At 48.1% G+C, this 18,309-nt stretch overlaps 1 protein-coding gene across 5 annotated transcripts in view; it reads right to left on the bottom strand.

The window, feature by feature from the left end:
• The window catches only part of LOC141078227 (uncharacterized), a 33,402-nt gene that overhangs the window by 10,443 nt on the left and 4,650 nt on the right, over positions 1-18,309 (bottom strand). For all 5 annotated transcript variants that reach the window (XM_073565050.1, XM_073565051.1, XM_073565047.1 and 2 more), the window contains exon 3: positions 5,157-5,288. In XM_073565050.1, coding sequence (XP_073421151.1) covers positions 5,157-5,288 — 132 coding nt within the window. The remainder of the gene's footprint in view (positions 1-5,156; positions 5,289-18,309) is intronic.

The raw sequence follows: 18,309 nt of genomic DNA, 5'->3' as shown, positions 1-18,309 counted from the left end.
TTTACCGCACAAACCACATGAGAAACATGTCAGTCACACTACTAAGAATATTTATCACAGGCACATACACACACACACCATATATCCAGTATAGACAGTTACATACACACACATATACTATATATACACAGGCACAAACTACACACAGGCACATGCACCTGTGCTATATACACACACATGTACACACAGGCACCTGTGCTACATACACACACACATGTACACATAGACACATATACAATATATACATACACAGGCACATGCACATATACAATATATACACAGACTCATATACTATATATACACCCAGACGCATAGGCACATATATACATACAGACACATATAATATACACAGAGGCACACATACTATATACACAAAGGCATATACACAAGGCACACATTAAATACCATAATATACACAGAGGCACACATATACACATGCACATTAACACATATATACAGTGGAAGCAGCACAGGTTGAATGTAGAAATAAATAGATTTAACTAGTGTAATGACCTCTGTGTTGCCTCATAAGTTGCAGAAGACTCCCTAGAGTTTGTGTCCTCAGTGAACTAGATGTGGAGCTGTTCGACCTCCATCTTCGTGCTCTCACTGCCCTCCTATCCTGCAGGCCTGTTCGGAGGACTGTCTGTAGATACTGCAGCCTCCATCCTCTCCTGAACAGGTAGCACCGGCCATTTTCTCCAACAGCGCTCTCACTCAGCTGGTGGAGGGGAGGAGCTCATCGCAGAGCTACCGGGGAGATTTTCAACAGGTTCCAGGGTCCATCGGATCTTCAGCAGCTTCCGGAGAGCCATTCAGACCCTCAGACATATAGAATATCTACTAAAGAGCTCATGGCCCTTTTCTAGTCTCAATCTCCACCCTCCTTCTGGGCCCCGGTTCAGCTGCATCAGCTATATGTCCGCCCCTGTGATAGATATATTTGGTCATTTGGATCCTCTACTGGTTCCCATGTGCCATGTTGTCATCTAAGCCGGGCTGTACTGAAGATTTAGGTTATGGGCCTGTAGCCCAGTATAGAATCAAAGGGGTTGTCTATGACTATTGTGTTAATGGTCTCTCGGTAGGATAGGTCTTCAGTATTTTTATATAATGGTCTGCGGCTCGATTTTGAGCCATAGCAACCTGATGGATGAACGATCAGTAGGAAGATGGCTCTTGTGCAAGCCTAGATAGGTACACCAGGTTCGTCTCTGCCGTTATCTTGATAGTATCAAGCCATTGGGTTGCTGGGTTTTCTTTTCAACTTGTTCTTTCTACTCTTCCAACCATGATGTCCATCATACCCCCAAACAGCTGATATCTGCTGGGAAATAAGCTGCAAGTACTCAGCAGCAACCACTAAACCATGGGAGAAGCTACAGCGCTCCATTCTGTACAACCGCTGCTGGAGTAGGTATCAAGCTGATGTGGAAACCCCACCAATCTCACACTGACGACATAGGCCATCAATATGTTAATCCCAGAAAACCCCTTTAAGCTGGTCAAAAACCGTTTCCCATTTTTAGTGCTCCAACAGGTCTCATTTAATAATTTTAAATTACTAGTAAAACCTGGCACATGACTTACGGAGCTAGAACCAAATGGCTTGCTGCTAAAAAGTGGCCATCGCAGGATTCCCGACTGATGAATGAGACAAGCTGTGCATGGTTAATGTAAGATACAAATGGCATAAAGCCGTACTTATTGATTTACTATAAAAAAAATAATGGTACGAGTCACATTTAGTCCATCACTTGGGAGCGTTTCATGAAAAAAGAATCAATAATGGCTGGCGATAATACTGAATCATCAAGTCAGGGAGTTATTCATCATCTTCCTGCAACTCCTCCAAAACAGCCATTAGTATTTTTACATTAAATTGCATTTTTAAATGCTGATTCAATACATCGGAAAATAAGGCCGGTTTCACATTCGCGCTTTTGAGCGCAGCGACGGCCTGCGCACGGCCGCCACTAAGCCCCGCCCCCTGCCCCGCCTCCACCAGTATCTCCGCCTCCGGGCGCATGACGTTGCATGCGTCATGCGTCCCCTATCTTCATCACAGAGGGCGCAGGCCGTGCGCAGTCTGCGCACAGTCTGCGTTTGGCGGCGCATGCGTCCTTTTGACGGTGCGCCGAGCACAACCAAAATGCAACAGGTTGCGTTTGGCGCTGCTCGGCGCACCGTCAAAAGGACGCATGCGCCGCCAAACGCAGACTGTGCGCAGACTGCGCACGGCCTGCGCCCTCTGTGATGAAGATAGGGGACGCATGACGCATGCAACGTCATGCGCCCGGAGGCGGAGATACTGGTGGAGGCGGGGCAGGGGGCGGGGCTTAGCGGCGGCCGTGCGCAGGCCGTCGCTGCGCTCAAAAGCGCGAATGTGAAACCGGCCTAAGAATTTTCGTTTTGTGTATTTTTTTTGTTTTTTTTTTAGAAAAACATTGGGAGACCAACCAACCTGGTGAGTCAGTCATTCAGACGGTAAATGAATGAGAAGCCGATGCACATACAGGCCTTGGACCACTCGCATCATATTCACTGAATGGCCGCTTTATTGGGGACGCCTGACAATCCATGATAGGAGCCTCCCTGTCAGAATATCAGACACAGGACTCCAAAGCGCAGCAGAAAATCAAAGTTATTTTAACGTAGATTACCGTAGTTCTAGTGTGATTCCACAAAATGATGGGCAAAATCAAGCGATCAGAGCGACTTCTTATATGCCATTACTACACTAACTGGGCCAGTACTCCAGTATCTGGAAACCTTGTGGGATTTTCTCATATATTGGTGTCAAATGTATACTGAGAATTGTATGACTGAGCAAAAACATCCAGCAATAGAGGTTCCAAGACGTTAATGGAAGGGGTTGGAGGAGGAAGTTAAAGGGAATATTTGTAACTTTGTTGGGTTTTTTTTTCCTACCTATCTGAGAGTAGCATAATGTAGGGGCAGAGACCCTGATTCCAGTGATGTATCACTTACTAGGCTTCTTGCTGCAGTTTTGATAAAATCACTGTTTTATCTTCTGCAGATCTAGCAGTTCTTTGAATGCTGAGCTCTGTATAACCCCGCCCACACCACTGACTGGAGCTTTCTGTGTACATTGGCGGAAAACAGTAGTGGGGGCGGGGTTATACAGAGCTCATGAATATGGAGGACTACATGGCAGCAGGTTTACTAGTCCTCTGATACCGGTGAATAGATATTTGGACAGTAGGACATTGTGACCAACCAAGATCACCGCTTTATGGCGGCTGTTTACTCCATGGTATAAATGGATTAATTTCAGGAATATTATTAATATGCTTTGCTTATATAGCACCATTAATTCCACAGCGTTTTACAGTTATCATCACTGTCCCCATTGGGGATCACAATCTACATTCCCTATCAGTATGTCTTTGGAATGTGGGAGGAAACCCACGCAAACATGGGGAGAACATACAAACTCCTTGCAGATGTTGTCTTTGGTGGGATTCAAACCCAGGACATAAATGCAAAGCTGTTGTGCTAACCACTGAGCCACCGTGCTGCCCACACAAGAACAAGTTTTCCTGGCGTTCACATTTTTTAGATCTTTAACCTATAGAACATTTCTGGGATGAGGAATAATGGGCTGCTCATACCATATCAGAACCTCCATGCAGTGTGTGGCAGCTGTGAGAAGCTTTCCCGTCCACGAGGGCCAATTTTCCTGAAGAGCGGTGTCAGCACATAATGGAATCTATATCGTGATGAATTGCTGCGGTTCTAAAGGCCAAAGGAGGTGCAGCGCTCCACTAGCAGGAAGTCTCCAATAAAGAGGCCATTAAGTATCTATAAAACGTTACTCATGAAAGCAGCGCTATGATCTGTAGCAGTCTGGCCGGTATCTGGATATCGCTGGATTAGGTTCTGCTCATGTGTTCGATTTTGTTTCCCGTTTGTTCTTTTTAGAACAGATACAGGGAATCGTCATTCTGTGCAGTGTCATACAGGAGCCGACAGGCCCCATTGATTTATAATGGGTTTGTCTGGTTTTCTGCAGAAAAAGTTCTGTATTTTTCTTCCCCAGTTCTAAAAATAAACAACAAATGGAAACCAGACTGACCCCAAATAAATCAATGGGTCCCTTCTGCTTCTGATTATAAGGCTATGTGCACACGCTGCAGATTCACCTGCGGGTTTTTTCCCGCGGAACCGCAGGTAAAGTGACCTGCGGTTTTGCTGCGGTTTGGCCTGCGGTTTCACACCTCTACTATGTTAAAGGTGTGAAACCGCAGCAGAATCCGCAGAAACAATTGACATGCTGCGGAAAAAAAACACAGCAAAACCGCGCGGAAAAAACCGCAGCGTGAGCACAGCGGTTTTGAAATCCCATAGGGTTACATGGTACTGTACCATGTCTGCGGAACTGCTGCGGTTCTGCAGGGCCAAAACCGCAGCGGAACCGCAGCGTGTGCACATAGCCTTACAGGACTGCACAGAAGGCGAATTCCATTTATCTGTTCCATTTGTCTGTTCTATAAGGGACAACTTAATAACACGCATGTGAACAGAGCCCAACACAGTGCAGTTCATCAGGAATTTGGGCTGCGCTGGTTTAGTGGGGTCTGGATCTCTGCCTCCTGTATTAGCAAATGGAGTCCAGGAGGTTGAACCCCCAACTGATCTAAGGTATATCACCTATCTCATGGGAAGGTGATTTGTGATGGGCGAGTAGCAGCGATGCTTGGGTCTCCCCAACCATGCTCGGGTGATCTCCGAGTATTTTGGCGCGCTCGGAGATTTAGTTTTCGTCTCAGCTGCATGATTTGCGGCTGCTAGACAGGCTGAATACATGTGTGGAATTCCCTAACAAACAGGCATTCCACACATGTATTCAGGCTGTCTAGCAGTGGCAAATCATGCAGCTGAGATGACGAAAACTAAATCTCCGAGCGCGCCAAAATACTCGGAGGACACCCGAGCATGCTCGGGAAAACCCGAACAACGAGTATACTCGCTCATCACTAAAGGTGATAAATGTTAATGACTAAGGTAACCCTGTAAAAAAAAAATCATGGCCGTCTATCCTCCATCCTTGAATCTATACACGACTCACAAACTGGTAAATCCATAAACGACAACTCCATTAAAAAAAGGTCGGATTTGTAATGTCGCAATACCTTGGCCTTGATGGTTTGATTTAACTCATTAACCAATTCTTCTTTCTCTTTCAGAGAGGATTTCAGGGAGAGAATTTCCTTTTCTAAAGCTTCTAGTTTTGAAAGAAACAAATTTTCCTCATTAGAGGACACCTAGGAGAAAAAAAAAAAATAAGTTCTTGGTCTCCAGAGTAATCCAATATTTCCATAGGGTTGTGCACCCCTGATATTCATTCTGGGATTCGGAGTAGAGTTGGCGGTCCTACTCAGGCCACGGTCACACGCTCAGTATTTGGTGAGTTTTTTACCTCAGTATTTGCCAAACCCAGGACGGGAACAATCAGAGGAAAAGTATAATAGAGACACGTCACCTCTTCTGGATTTCTCACCCACTCCTGGTTTTGACTTACAAATACTGAGGTAAAATACTGACCAAATACTGACCGTGTGACAGTGGCCTCAGCGAGGGACACCTTCCCTAAGACTATGGCATACACAGAGTAGGACTGCCTACTGGACTCCTAAGCCCAGCGGTGGAGGTTTACCTGAAGAAATTACTACTAATAACGGGCATTTGCTCATCACTTCCAAGTTTATGCGTGCCAAAGATCAGGAAGAGGCTTCCTAGGAGAGATCTTTTAGTCACTTATCAACCCGTGTAAAAGGGCCTTAATGCTATATAATGAGAACAAGACAGTGGGAAACCAGAATATACAAGGAGAAATATGCACCATTCCTGCCCTGAAGAGCGGCAAAGTATCGGTCAATCTGTATGACTTCACCTTTATTTTTATTGTTGCATCCATAAAGTTGTCACCTTGGACATATGTGACAACTGACCAGCCTAGGAGCTTGGCGGAAGGTGTGTCTACACAGTGGGAAATAAGTATTTGATACACTGCCTATTTTGCCGCCTACAAAGAATTGAAGAGGTCTGTCATTTTTATCGTAGGTACACTTCAACCGTGAGCGACAGAATCTAAGAATAAAAAAAAAAAAAATCACATGGTATGATTTATGGATAATTAATTGGCATTTTATTGCATGAAATAAGTATTTAACCCCTTAGTGACAGCGCCAATTTGGTACTTAATGACCAAGCCAATTTTTACAATTCTGACCACTGTCACTTTATGAGGTCTTAGCTCTAGAACGCTTCAACGTATCCCGCTGATTCTGTTTCTTCGTGACACATTGCACTTCATGTAAGCGGTAATATTTCTTCGCTATGACTTGCGTTTATTTATGAAAAAAAATGGAAATTTGGCAAAAATTTGGAAAATGTTGCAATTTTCAAACTTTTAATTTTTGGACACTAAGGCTGTGTGCCCACGTAAGCGTTTTTTTTCGCGTTTTTTCCCCTGCAAAAATGCTTAAAAAACGCATATATTAAGCATCCCATTCTTAGAATGCATTCCGCAATTTTTGTGCACATGATGCGTTTTCTTCGGCAAAAAAAGAAAACGCATCGCGGAAAAAAAATGCAGCATGTTCATTAACGCATTTCCAACTATATTCTATGAGAATGTGGATGCTCCGGAAAAAAACGTGTAAAAACCACGCAAAAAAAACGCGAAAAATAAATGCGTTTTTCCTGGGAAGGAGTCCGTTTTTTTACTCAGGAATTTTCTGCACATAGCCTAACATCAGAGAGTGGTGTCACACAAAACAGATAATAAATAACATTTCCCACATGTCTCCTTTACCTCAGCACAATTTTGGAAACGTAATTTTTTTTTGCTAGGACGTTATAAGCCTTAGGCTGGAGTCACACACAACGATTAAAATATCGGTCCGATTTTTACGGTACGAAATCGCACAAAGGTTTCTTGTCCAGGGATCCGTCTGTCATCCCATTTTCCGGCGATGAACCGGTTTTATTCGCATCTAAGCATCAAATTGACATCCAATGCCTGATGCTCTTTCCTGTTGACCAGGAGACGTCGTGCGATTTAATCGCAAGTCACACGTGTGGTGCGTTTTCAATGCGATTTTTAATCGCACCCATAGACTTGCATTGTCGAATCCGATCCGAAAATCGGTGACAATCGCAGCATGCTGCGATTGTCTCGGTCCGAGGAACGGATCCGATAAAAAAACGCATGATGGGAGCAGCACCATAGAATAACATTGGGACGAATGCAATGCGATTTTTTATTGCATTCGTCCGATTTTATTGCTAGTGTGACTCCGGCCTTAAAAGTTGACCAGCGCGTTATCGGGTCATTTTTGCCCTCCGGCCCGGGTGACCCTAATGGAAATTTTTAAGTTAATACACAGCTCTTGTTATTGTTACCGTATTTAAGGTATTTCTAAACACAAGTAACATCGGAAGTAGTGTATGTCATCTGTTACTCATATTGTTTTGAAATATTCTTTGCAATATCTTGGCTTGATTGCCTTTGTTAGGGCCCTGCGCGGCCAGGATTTTTACATTTCTTGTAAATGTCTGTTATGTGAGAAAATTCAATAAAAAAAAATTCAATGAAAAAAAAAGTTGACCAGCAATTTCTCATTTTTACAACAAAATTTACAAAACCATTTTTTTTTAGGGACCACCTCACATTTGAAGTGAGTTGGGGGGGGGTCAATATAGCAGAAAATACCCAAAAGTGACACCATTCTAAAAACACAAAACAATCACTGACCTCAGGGAGACCAGTCAAAGAAAACACTGTGGCAGCCGGCAAAGGCGCTCAATCAGGGAAATTCTAGGTGCAATGCTCCCTGGGAAATATGAATATGCAAATAAAGTCAGTGGAGCCTCATTTACGAGTCTCAAACACGGGACTAGCCAGATCTTCCTCCAGGGAAGGACCCAGCCAAGGAGTGGCTCCTTTCGGAAACCACCATTACCACCATATTAAGTGGCCCTTTAAGTCAATATCCAGCTCTTTACGAGTTTACAGATATGACAAAGTTAATACCAAGGCCAGGTATCCATCCACAGACAGCTGTTTCGGGGGTGTTGCCCCTCATCAGTGTGGAGTAGGATTCTGGCTAGGTGGGAGCAATGCCTAGCAGACCAACATCACGAAACCGTTCTAAAAACAACCTCAAGGTGCTCAAAACCACATTCAAGAAGTTTATTAACCCTTCAGGTGCTTCAGGAGAACTAAAGCAATGTGGAAGAAAAAAATTAACATTTTACTTTTTTCATAAAACATTTACTTAGTAACCATTTTTTTTATTTTCACAAGTGTATCAGGAGAAAATGGACCACAAAATGTGTTTTCTCCTGAGTACGCCAATACCCCATATGTGGGGAAAAGCCACTGTTTGGGTGCATGGCAGGACTCAGAAGGGAGGAAGCACCGTTTGACTTTTTGAACGCAAAATTGGCTGGAGTCAATTGTGTGCCATGTCGCGATTGGAGATCCCCTGATGTGCCTAAACAGTGGAACCCCCCAAATTCTAAATCCAACTCTAACCCTAACCAAAACCCTAACCACAAACCTTAACCCTAATAGTAATTTCAACCATATCCACAACCCTAACAGTAGCCCAATTCCATTCCTAGCCCAACCCTAACCCTAGCCCAACTCTAACCCTAATGGAAAAATGGAAATAAATACTTTTTCTATTTTATTATTTTTACCTAAGGGGATGATAAAGGGGGGTTTGATTTACTTTTTTATTTTGATCACTGCGTCTATCACAGTGATCAAAATGAACCAATAGGAAAAAATTCTCAATGTTGCCGGGTGCAGTTCGGCAGATCTTGGTGGGTGCACTGCACAAGTACCCACTATTTTTTTCCCGGAAGACGCCGCAGGCAGGGGGAATTCACGGGATGATGCAGGGACACCGAGGGGAAATCACATCAGAGGAGAGAGAAATTAAATGATAAATCGGACATTTTTTTTGCGGTCGCTGTTTTTTCGTTAATAACAGCGATCACAACACTAGGGTCGGTAAAAACCGACCCGAATCATGTTCTCTGGGGTCTCAGCTACCCCCGGTTTCTGAGACCCCAGAGAAATTCCGACTCTGGGGGAGCTATACACTTATTTCTCAGTGCCATTAAAAAGCGGCGCTGATGCACAAATTCCCTTATTGCCGCCGTTAAAAGGCGTATCGGCAGTCATTAAGAGGTTAATACAATAGAAAAACAGAAGTTAATATTTGGTACAGAAACTTTTGTTTGCAATTACAGAGTTCGGACGTTTCCTGTTGTTATTAACCAAGTTTGCACACACTGCAGCAGGGATTGTGGCCCACTCCTCCACACAGATCTTCGCTAAATCTTTCAGGTTTGGGGATGCCGCTGGGCAACACTGAGTTTCATCTACCTCCAAATATTTTATATTGAGTTCAAATCTGAAGACTGGCTAGGCAACTCCCGGACCTTCAAATGCTTCTTACGGAGCCACTCCTTAGTTGCCCTGGCTGCGTGTTTCGGGTCATTGTCATGCTGGCAGACCCAGCTGCAACCCATCTTCAATGCTCTTACTGAGGGAAGGAGATTGTTGGCCAAAATCTCGTGATACATTACCCTAGCCATCCTTCCTTCAATATCATGCAGTCATCCTGTCCCCTATGCAAAAAAGGACCCCCAAAGTATGATGTTTCCCCCACCATGCTTCACAGTTGGAATGGTGTTCTTGGGGTTTTACTCATTCTTCCTCCAAACATGGCAAGTGGAGTTGATACCAAAAAGTTGTATTTTGGCCTCAACTGAACACTTGACCTTCTCTGGATCATCCAGATGATCATTGGCGACCTTCAAACGGGCCTGGACATGTGCTGGCGTGAGCAGGGGGACCTTGTGTGCCCTGCCGGAATTTAATCCATGACGGCGTAGTGTGTAACTAACGGTAATGTTTTAGACTGTGGTTCCAGCTCTCTTCAGGTCATTGACCAAGTCTTCTTGTGTAGTTCTGAGCTTATTTCTCACCTTTCTCAGAATCATCCTTACCTCACAAGGCAAGATCTTCCATGGAACCCCAGTGTGATGTACAATGTCTGCAAGATATGTTTTCTGTTGCAATGTGCTAACAAATCCTCCATCCTAGGACATTGTAAACTGTCAGTAGTAGGAATTCCTTCCCCCCCAGGTTTTATCAACCCTGCCACTTCCTCTGGAAGAGCAGGAATGTTAATTAGCTAGACCATCTTCCTCACACCATTTGGCTTCTCTCAGCTGAAAGAGAAAAATGCGGGAAAAAGGTCTTTGAAATAAAAACTTTAAGAGCCTGCCCTGCGAAAACCGTACCAAGTAGAGATATGAAAATCATATTTCTGCGATCCGAGCAGACCCAGCTTCGCTGTGGTGCCTGTTGCAAAACTCTCGGATGTCCAGAACCTGAGATATGATTTGCGCCCAAATGGACGGTCATATCGCAGAGATGTTTGATGTTTTCTTGATAGGCTCATTACGCTGGGTAACATGATACCACTGATGAGTCCATACCAGCTTCTCCCATAAAGTTATAGCTAATCTAAGTTTTGTAGCCAAAACATAACTCGGATGAGAGAGGAGGGATCAACCCAGAATGCATCTCTCCGTGATGTCACAAAGCAAAGCCTATAAGGCCTTCCCTGGGCAAACCAGCACAGAACAGCTGCAGAGTCCGTGCTGACAAGAACTCAGATGAGCGGAGAAGTGCAGCTCCGCCTCCACCCACCTTAAAGCCACATGGTCTGCCTAAGGAACAATATGGAACTGTGAGTGTAATCTCTTTGTTTTCTCCACTTTTATTTTATACCTGTACTGTACATATTTTATGTCTCAATTTTATAGCAACTTTTATCTGTAATCACTGTCCTCTTTCGGAAAATAAATGAAATAATTATTTAGATCTGTCTCTATGCTCTAAGACTCGAACTATACGCCTTTGTTAGATAATCGCTACTAATTCAAGGGGTTTGCCACGGACCCTCTTAATTTAACACTGTGAATTAAGTAACCGTGACTGGTGGCAGCGCGTTGTGCACGGCTATTGCGGCTTGCTGGCAGTCTAGAAGGGTCTTATATTGCTGAATAAGGGTCTGCGGCCACAGCATTGATAATTCCCTTACTGCAGAAGCCTAATTGCCGGTTCACAACAGGCAGCCCGTCCGGCGACTAATTATCCTAGGTGCAGTTCCCTGACTGACCTGAGGGTAAGGGGGGTGCCGGAGAGCTGCGAGTTCCAAAGTGGAACTGAGAAAGTGGGATATACATAAATCCCCGCAGTACTTGGAAGATTGATAGCAGTGGTGGGGCATCCACATTAAACTCCCCCTGTGGCAAATTGTAGAGCGAGATTAGCTTGCTGGATATTTTTGTCACATGGTGCCGGTGGTGGGATAACTAAGATAAGCCCCAACGGTGCCTGTGATAGCTGTGTGCCGGCATTGTGTCACGTCCCTCCGTCCGGTGATACACCCGTGTCAGTGGTGGGATTGTGACATAGTGGTGACACAGGGTCCGCTGTCCGTCGCGTTTTGGTGGCAGCGGGACCCCCGTTAGTGTCGCCCGTAAGTAGACGAACGGCGGTGGGCTGTTCGTCACATATTGGTGGCAGAGCGGTGGGATAATCCTAGAGCATTAGTGATTTGGTTTGAGCAATCATTCCTCTCACTAAAGACCTGCACGGTTCCTGCGGGAATCCTGCATCATAGGTTTTGGAGAACAGACTCAGTGGTTACTAGTCCTGAGACATTAGTGTGTACTTGCAAGTATCCCCCTCCCGTTTCTTCGTTTTTCTTTTTCTATCTTTTATTTGGCAACCATGGCGGCAAAAGGAGAACCTTGGTACAACCGGCAGACAAAGGAAGTTCTTGCTGGGTTATGCACGTACCAAGGCCTTGACGCCACGAACAAAAACAGAGCTCAAATGATCGCGGCTCTAGTGCAGCTGGACAACGACCAGAATCCAGCGAGCGCAGAAGTTGGCCCAAGTGGCAATGGGGCTGCAGCAGAGGCTCCACTCCTGAGCGCTGGCCCCACATTCAGCCAGAACGGGGTGGACCCCTATCTGCAAATGGCCTTGGACGAACTCCCCGCCGAAGATAGTGATGGGCGGGTGAGGCTGATCCAGCAATATCGGCAGGAGGCCCAAGCCGAACGTGAGCGCCAAGCTGAGGCTGAGAGGGCCGAGCGTCAAGCCCAGGCTGAGAGAGCTGAGCGCCGAGCAGAGGCTGAGAGAGCCGAGCGCCAGGAGCAGAGGGCCCATGAACTGGAGGTACTCCAGCGGGGTGGGAATGCCCCCACAGCCCGAAGCGGTGAGCCCAGCAGCATCCAGACTCCTAAACCCCGGCCAGAGCATTTTCCCGTGATGGAAAAGGACGGGGACTTGGACACGTTTCTGCGAGCCTTTGAGAAAGCCTGCAGACAGTACCAGCTGCCCAGAGACCAATGGGCAAGGTACTTGACCCCAGGGCTAAAAGGCAAAGCCCTGGAGGCATTTGCTTCTCTTCCGCCAGAAGCCGATGATGACTATGACGCCATAAAGCAGGCGCTGATCGCCAAATACCGGCTGACACCTGAGGTATACCGAAAGAAGTTCCGGCACCTCCAACGTGGCCCACATGATAGCTACAGTGATGTGGTGCAAGGACTCAGGACCCACTTTGACCAGTGGATCCATGGACTGTCCGTTGAAACCTTTGAGCAGCTACGGGACCTGATGATCAAAGACCAGTTCCTGCATCTCTGCCCAGCTGAGGTCCGACAGTTCATCCTGGACCGCGAACCAACAAACGCGGACAAAGCGGCGCAGATCGCCGACAACCACGAGGCCAACCGGAAGCCCGAGACGCGGAGGCCAGTCGCCACCAGCTGGAAAGGGGGTAAGCCAGCAACCAACCCCAATGCCCCAGCTAGCCGTCCCTCCGGAGGCCCAGTCCCTGTTGCCAACAGCAGGCCGGCTACTGACAGTCGCCTGTGTCACCACTGCCAGCGGCCTGGTCACTTCTTTTACACCTGTCCGAATAGGCCGAAGAACCCCCCAGCCAAGGCCCCCGGGCCCAACGCCTCTGTTCTTTTGGTGGGAGGTGTGGTTGGGAGGGCTGACGACAACGTTCAACCTGTTCAGGTGGGGGCCCGTCTTGCTACAGGCCTCAAGGACACCGGGGCTGAACGAACCCTCATCCGTCCTGGACTGGCGGCCCCTGAAGAGTTTGTTGAGGGGAAAACCCTGTCACCGGGATTGGAGGCACCCGTTGTCCCTTGCCAGTGGCACGAGTTTTTCTTGACTGGGGTGCCGGGAGCGGGTTGAGGGAGGTGGGAGTGTCTGAAAACCTGCCCACTGATGTTTTATTGGGGACTGACTTGGGGCGGATGGTTGCATACTATGTCCCTGACACCCTTCCCCAAACTGATAATAAGGGTAACGTTAACCCTGATGATGATGATGATGACGGGAAACTGAATGTGTTACCTGCTAATGCCTTGATGAGTAATGATGCAACTAACAACCATTCTTTCCCCAGGTACGATGCTGATGCTGATGTGAATGTACCAAAGCAAACTGATAACCATTCTTCTCCTAGGAAGGATGATGATGATGTTGATGTATCTGTGCCGACTGAACCCGTTAACCCTTTCTTTGAAGCGGTAGATGTGTCCACAGGTACCGAAGTGCTCAGCCCCATCACTCTGCGGAGTGAGACGGCTGAGGAACCCCTGGCAGGAGTAAGCAACGGTGCTCAAGGAAATGGGGAGGTGCATGGGGACCATGAGGAAGGTAATGCCATGCAGCTGACCAGTGCCACCGAGGAAGGTAACTGGCCCATAAGTAGCACTGCTCCTGAAGTGTTGGGGGTGGATGGGGAGGTAGAGCCCAGGGCAGCACCAGCTGGTGGGTCTGAAGAAATCCCCAGGGAGACAGCATACATAGCAGCTGTCACACGCAGTCAGAGTGCCCAGATCGCAGGTAACGCACTGTCTTCTGGACCCTCTGCTGCTACAGGAGAGACTGAACCAGAGGTGAACCCAGAGCCGGTTCCAGAGGGTCCCAGTAAAGAGGGGACCCTGACGTCACTTCTGGCAGCCTCCAGCATGGAGTTCCAGGCTGCTCTGCACTCAGATGCCAGCCTGGAGAAATTGAGAGGTCTCGCCGAGACGCCCACCTCCAAGTCTGATAAGGAGAGGGTGTTCTGGGAACGAGGAAGGTTGTACCGGGAGACAGTACCCGGAGATCCTAAAAAGGAGTGGTTGAGGGAAAGACAGCTGGTCGTCCCCTATCAGTTCAGAACTGAGTTGTTGCGGATTGCCCATGAGATTCCACTCGCTGGACACTTGGGGATCAGCAAAACAAAGGCACGGCTGTCTCAACACTTTTATTGGCCCAAGATGGGGACAGATGTAACACACTACTGCCGCTCCTGTGCCACCTGTCAAAAAGTGGGTAAGGCGGGGCCTGCTCTTAAGGCTCCCCTTATTCCTTTGCCGGTGATAGAGGAGCCTTTCCAGAGAATCGCGGTGGACATTGTAGGGCCGCTGTCCGTCCCCAGCAGCTCCGGAAAGCGATACATTCTCACCGTGGTAGACTACGCTACCCGGTACCCGGAGGCAGTAGCTCTGTCTTCAACCAGGGCAGATAAGGTGGCTGACGCACTGGTGACCATCTTTTCAAGAGTAGGATTTCCCAGGGAGATGCTTACCGATCAAGGGCCCCAATTCATGTCTCGCCTAATGGAGGCTCTCTGTGAGAAAATGCAGGTGACGCAGCTGGTATCGAGTCCGTATCACCCACAGACTAATGGTTTGTGTGAACGCTTCAACGGTACCCTCAAACAGATGCTCCGCATACTGGTTGAGACCCAAGGGCACGACTGGGAGCGGTACCTCCCACACCTGCTGTTCGCTTACAGAGAAGTTCCGCAGGCCTCGACCGGGTTCTCCCCCTTCGAGCTCCTGTATGGCAGGCGAGTCCGGGGACCCCTTGGGTTGATAAGAGAATCCTGGGAAGATGAGCCAAACCCCACAGAAGTGTCCATCGTGGATTATGTCATGCGCTTCCGTGACAAGATGCAGACCTTGACGCAGTTGGTGCATGACATGACGCAGGCTCAGGCTGACCAGAAGCACTGGTATGACCAGAACGCCCAGGAGCGGACATACCAGGTGGGTCAAAAGGTGTGGGCGCTGGTCCCTGTACCAACGGATAAGCTTCAGGCAGCCTGGGAAGGCCCGTACGTCGTCCACCAACAGCTCAACCCGGTCACCTACGTGGTCACGCTTGACCATGCTCGGGGTAGGCGCAAGGCCTTTCACGTCAACATGCTGAAGGCGCACTACGAACGTGAAGCTTGCGTCCTACCGGTCTGCAATCTGCCAGAGGATGGGGAGGAAGATTCCCTCCTGGACATGCTGGCCCAGGCCAAGGCCAATGGGTCCATTGAGGACATGGAGATAAGTGGTTCGCTCACCGTGTCCCAGCGGTTGCAGTTGATGGCCACCCTGGAACTCTTCCGGCCCGTGTTCACCAACCGTCCTGGGAGGACGGAGTTAGCGGTTCATGAGGTGGAATCATGCCCCATTACGGCGAACACCTTATCGGATCTCTGAAACGGTGCAACAAGTCATGCGCCAAGAGGTCGATGAGATGTTAAGGCTGGGAGTGATTCGACGGTCAAAAGGTGCGTGGGCTTCACCTGTAGTCCTCGTGCCTAAAAAGGATCGAACCACCCGGTTCTGCGTGGACTACAGGGGGCTCAACGCCATCACAACCTCTGATGCCCACCCGATGCCGCGCATCGAGGATCTGCTCGAGCGGTTGACAAACGCCAACTACATATCCATCATGGATTTGAGTCGGGGATACTGGCAGATTCCCCTGAGCCCTGAGGCGCAGGAGAAATCCGCCTTTATCACCCCCTTTGGACTGTACGAGTCCACGGTCATGCCCTTCGGCATGAAGAATGCCCCTGCCACTTTCCAGCGGATGGTCAACCACCTGCTTCGGGGCTGGAGGAGTACGCAGTGGCGTACTTAGACGATATTGCCGTCTTCAGTTCCACCTGGGAGGAACCCCTTCAGCACCTCCAGGAGGTGCTCAAGCGTCTTCACAAGGCAGGCCTGACCATCAAGCCGGGGAAGTGCCAGATAGGCATGCACAAGGTCCACTACCTGGGGCACCGGGTAGGCGGGGGTTCCATGAGTCCGGAGCCAGGAAAAGTGGACGCAGTCGTGTCCTGGCCCACCCCCAGGACCAAGAAACAGGTGAAGTCCTTCTTGGGCACTGCAGGGTACTATAGGCGGTTTGTACAGGACTATAGCGCCCTTGCCAAACCCTTGACTGACCTCACCAAGCAGAGGCTACCCCAAACAGTCAACTGGACAGATGACTGTGAGGCGGCTTTCCAAGCTTTGAAAGCAGCCCTGTGCAACTCTCCAGTGTTGAGAGCAGTCGACAGCAGTCGCCCGTTTCTGGTACAGACCGACGCCAGCGAGTTTGGCCTCGGTGCTGTGCTTAGCCAGGTCGACTCGGGAGACCAAGAACACCCCGTGCTGTACCTAAGCCGGAAACTTTTGCCGAGGGAAGTGGCATACTCGACCATCGAGAAGGAGTGTCTGGCCATGGTGTGGGCACTGCAACGTTTGCAGCCCTACCTGTACGGGCGCGCCTTCACGGTGGTAACTGACCACAACCCTCTGAGCTGGTTGCACACAGTGTCGGGAACCAATGGAAGATTGCTCCGCTGGAGCCTTGCCCTTCAGCAGTATGACTTCACTGTAAAACACAGGAAGGGCAGTGAAAACGGCAATGCCGATGGGTTGTCCCGCCGGGGCGAACCCGCTGAGGTGCGCATGGCCGATTACCGAGAGGTAATGCCTCCTTAGCGCCCTCTTAAGGGGGGAGGTGTGATGTACAATGTCTGCAAGATATGTTTTCTGTTGCAATGTGCTAACAAATCCTCCATCCTAGGACATTGTAAACTGTCAGTAGTAGGAATTCCTTCCCCCCCAGGTTTTATCAACCCTGCCACTTCCTCTGGAAGAGCAGGAATGTTAATTAGCTAGACCATCTTCCTCACACCATTTGGCTTCTCTCAGCTGAAAGAGAAAAATGCGGGAAAAAGGTCTTTGAAATAAAAACTTTAAGAGCCTGCCCTGCGAAAACCGTACCAAGTAGAGATATGAAAATCATATTTCTGCGATCCGAGCAGACCCAGCTTCGCTGTGGTGCCTGTTGCAAAACTCTCGGATGTCCAGAACCTGAGATATGACTTGCGCCCAAATGGACGGTCATATCGCATAGATGTTTGATGTTTTCTTGATAGGCTCATTACGCTGGGTAACATGATACCACTGATGAGTCCATACCAGCTTCTCCCATAAAGTTATAGCTAATCTAAGTTTTGTAGCCAAAACATAACTCGGATGAGAGAGGAGGGATCAACCCAGAATGCATCTCTCCGTGATGTCACAAAGCAAAGCCTATAAGGCCTTCCCTGGGCAAACCAGCACAGAACAGCTGCAGAGTCCGTGCTGACAAGAACTCAGATGAGCGGAGAAGTGCAGCTCCGCCTCCACCCACCTTAAAGCCACATGGTCTGCCTAAGGAACAATATGGAACTGTGAGTGTAATCTCTTTGTTTTCTCCACTTTTATTTTATACCTGTACTGTACATATTTTATGTCTCAATTTTATAGCAACTTTTATCTGTAATCACTGTCCTCTTTCGGAAAATAAATGAAATAATTATTTAGATCTGTCTCTATGCTCTAAGACTCGAACTATACGCCTTTGTTAGATAATCGCTACTAATTCAAGGGGTTTGCCACGGACCCTCTTAATTTAACACTGTGAATTAAGTAACCGTGACTGGTGGCAGCGCGTTGTGCACGGCTATTGCGGCTTGCTGGCAGTCTAGAAGGGTCTTATATTGCTGAATAAGGGTCTGCGGCCACAGCATTGATAATTCCCTTACTGCAGAAGCCTAATTGCCGGTTCACAACAGGCAGCCCGTCCGGCGACTAATTATCCTAGGTGCAGTTCCCTGACTGACCTGAGGGTAAGGGGGGCGCCGGAGAGCTGCGAGTTCCAAAGTGGAACTGAGAAAGTGGGATATACATAAATCCCCGCAGTACTTGGAAGATTGATAGCAGTGGTGGGGCATCCAAATTAAACTCCCCCTGCGGCAAATTGTAGAGCGAGATTAGCTTGCTGGATATTTTTGTCACATGGTGCCGGTGGTGGGATAACTAAGATAAGCCCCAACGGTGCCTGTGATAGCTGTG

The sequence above is a fragment of the Dendrobates tinctorius genome, unplaced genomic scaffold, assembly GCF_039654945.1.
Source record: "Dendrobates tinctorius isolate UK_male_01 unplaced genomic scaffold, ASM3965494v1 ptg000518l, whole genome shotgun sequence".
Classification (NCBI taxonomy): domain Eukaryota; kingdom Metazoa; phylum Chordata; class Amphibia; order Anura; family Dendrobatidae; genus Dendrobates; species Dendrobates tinctorius.
The sequence above is the reverse complement of the archived record's forward strand: the minus strand, read 5'-3'. Positions and strand labels throughout refer to the sequence as shown.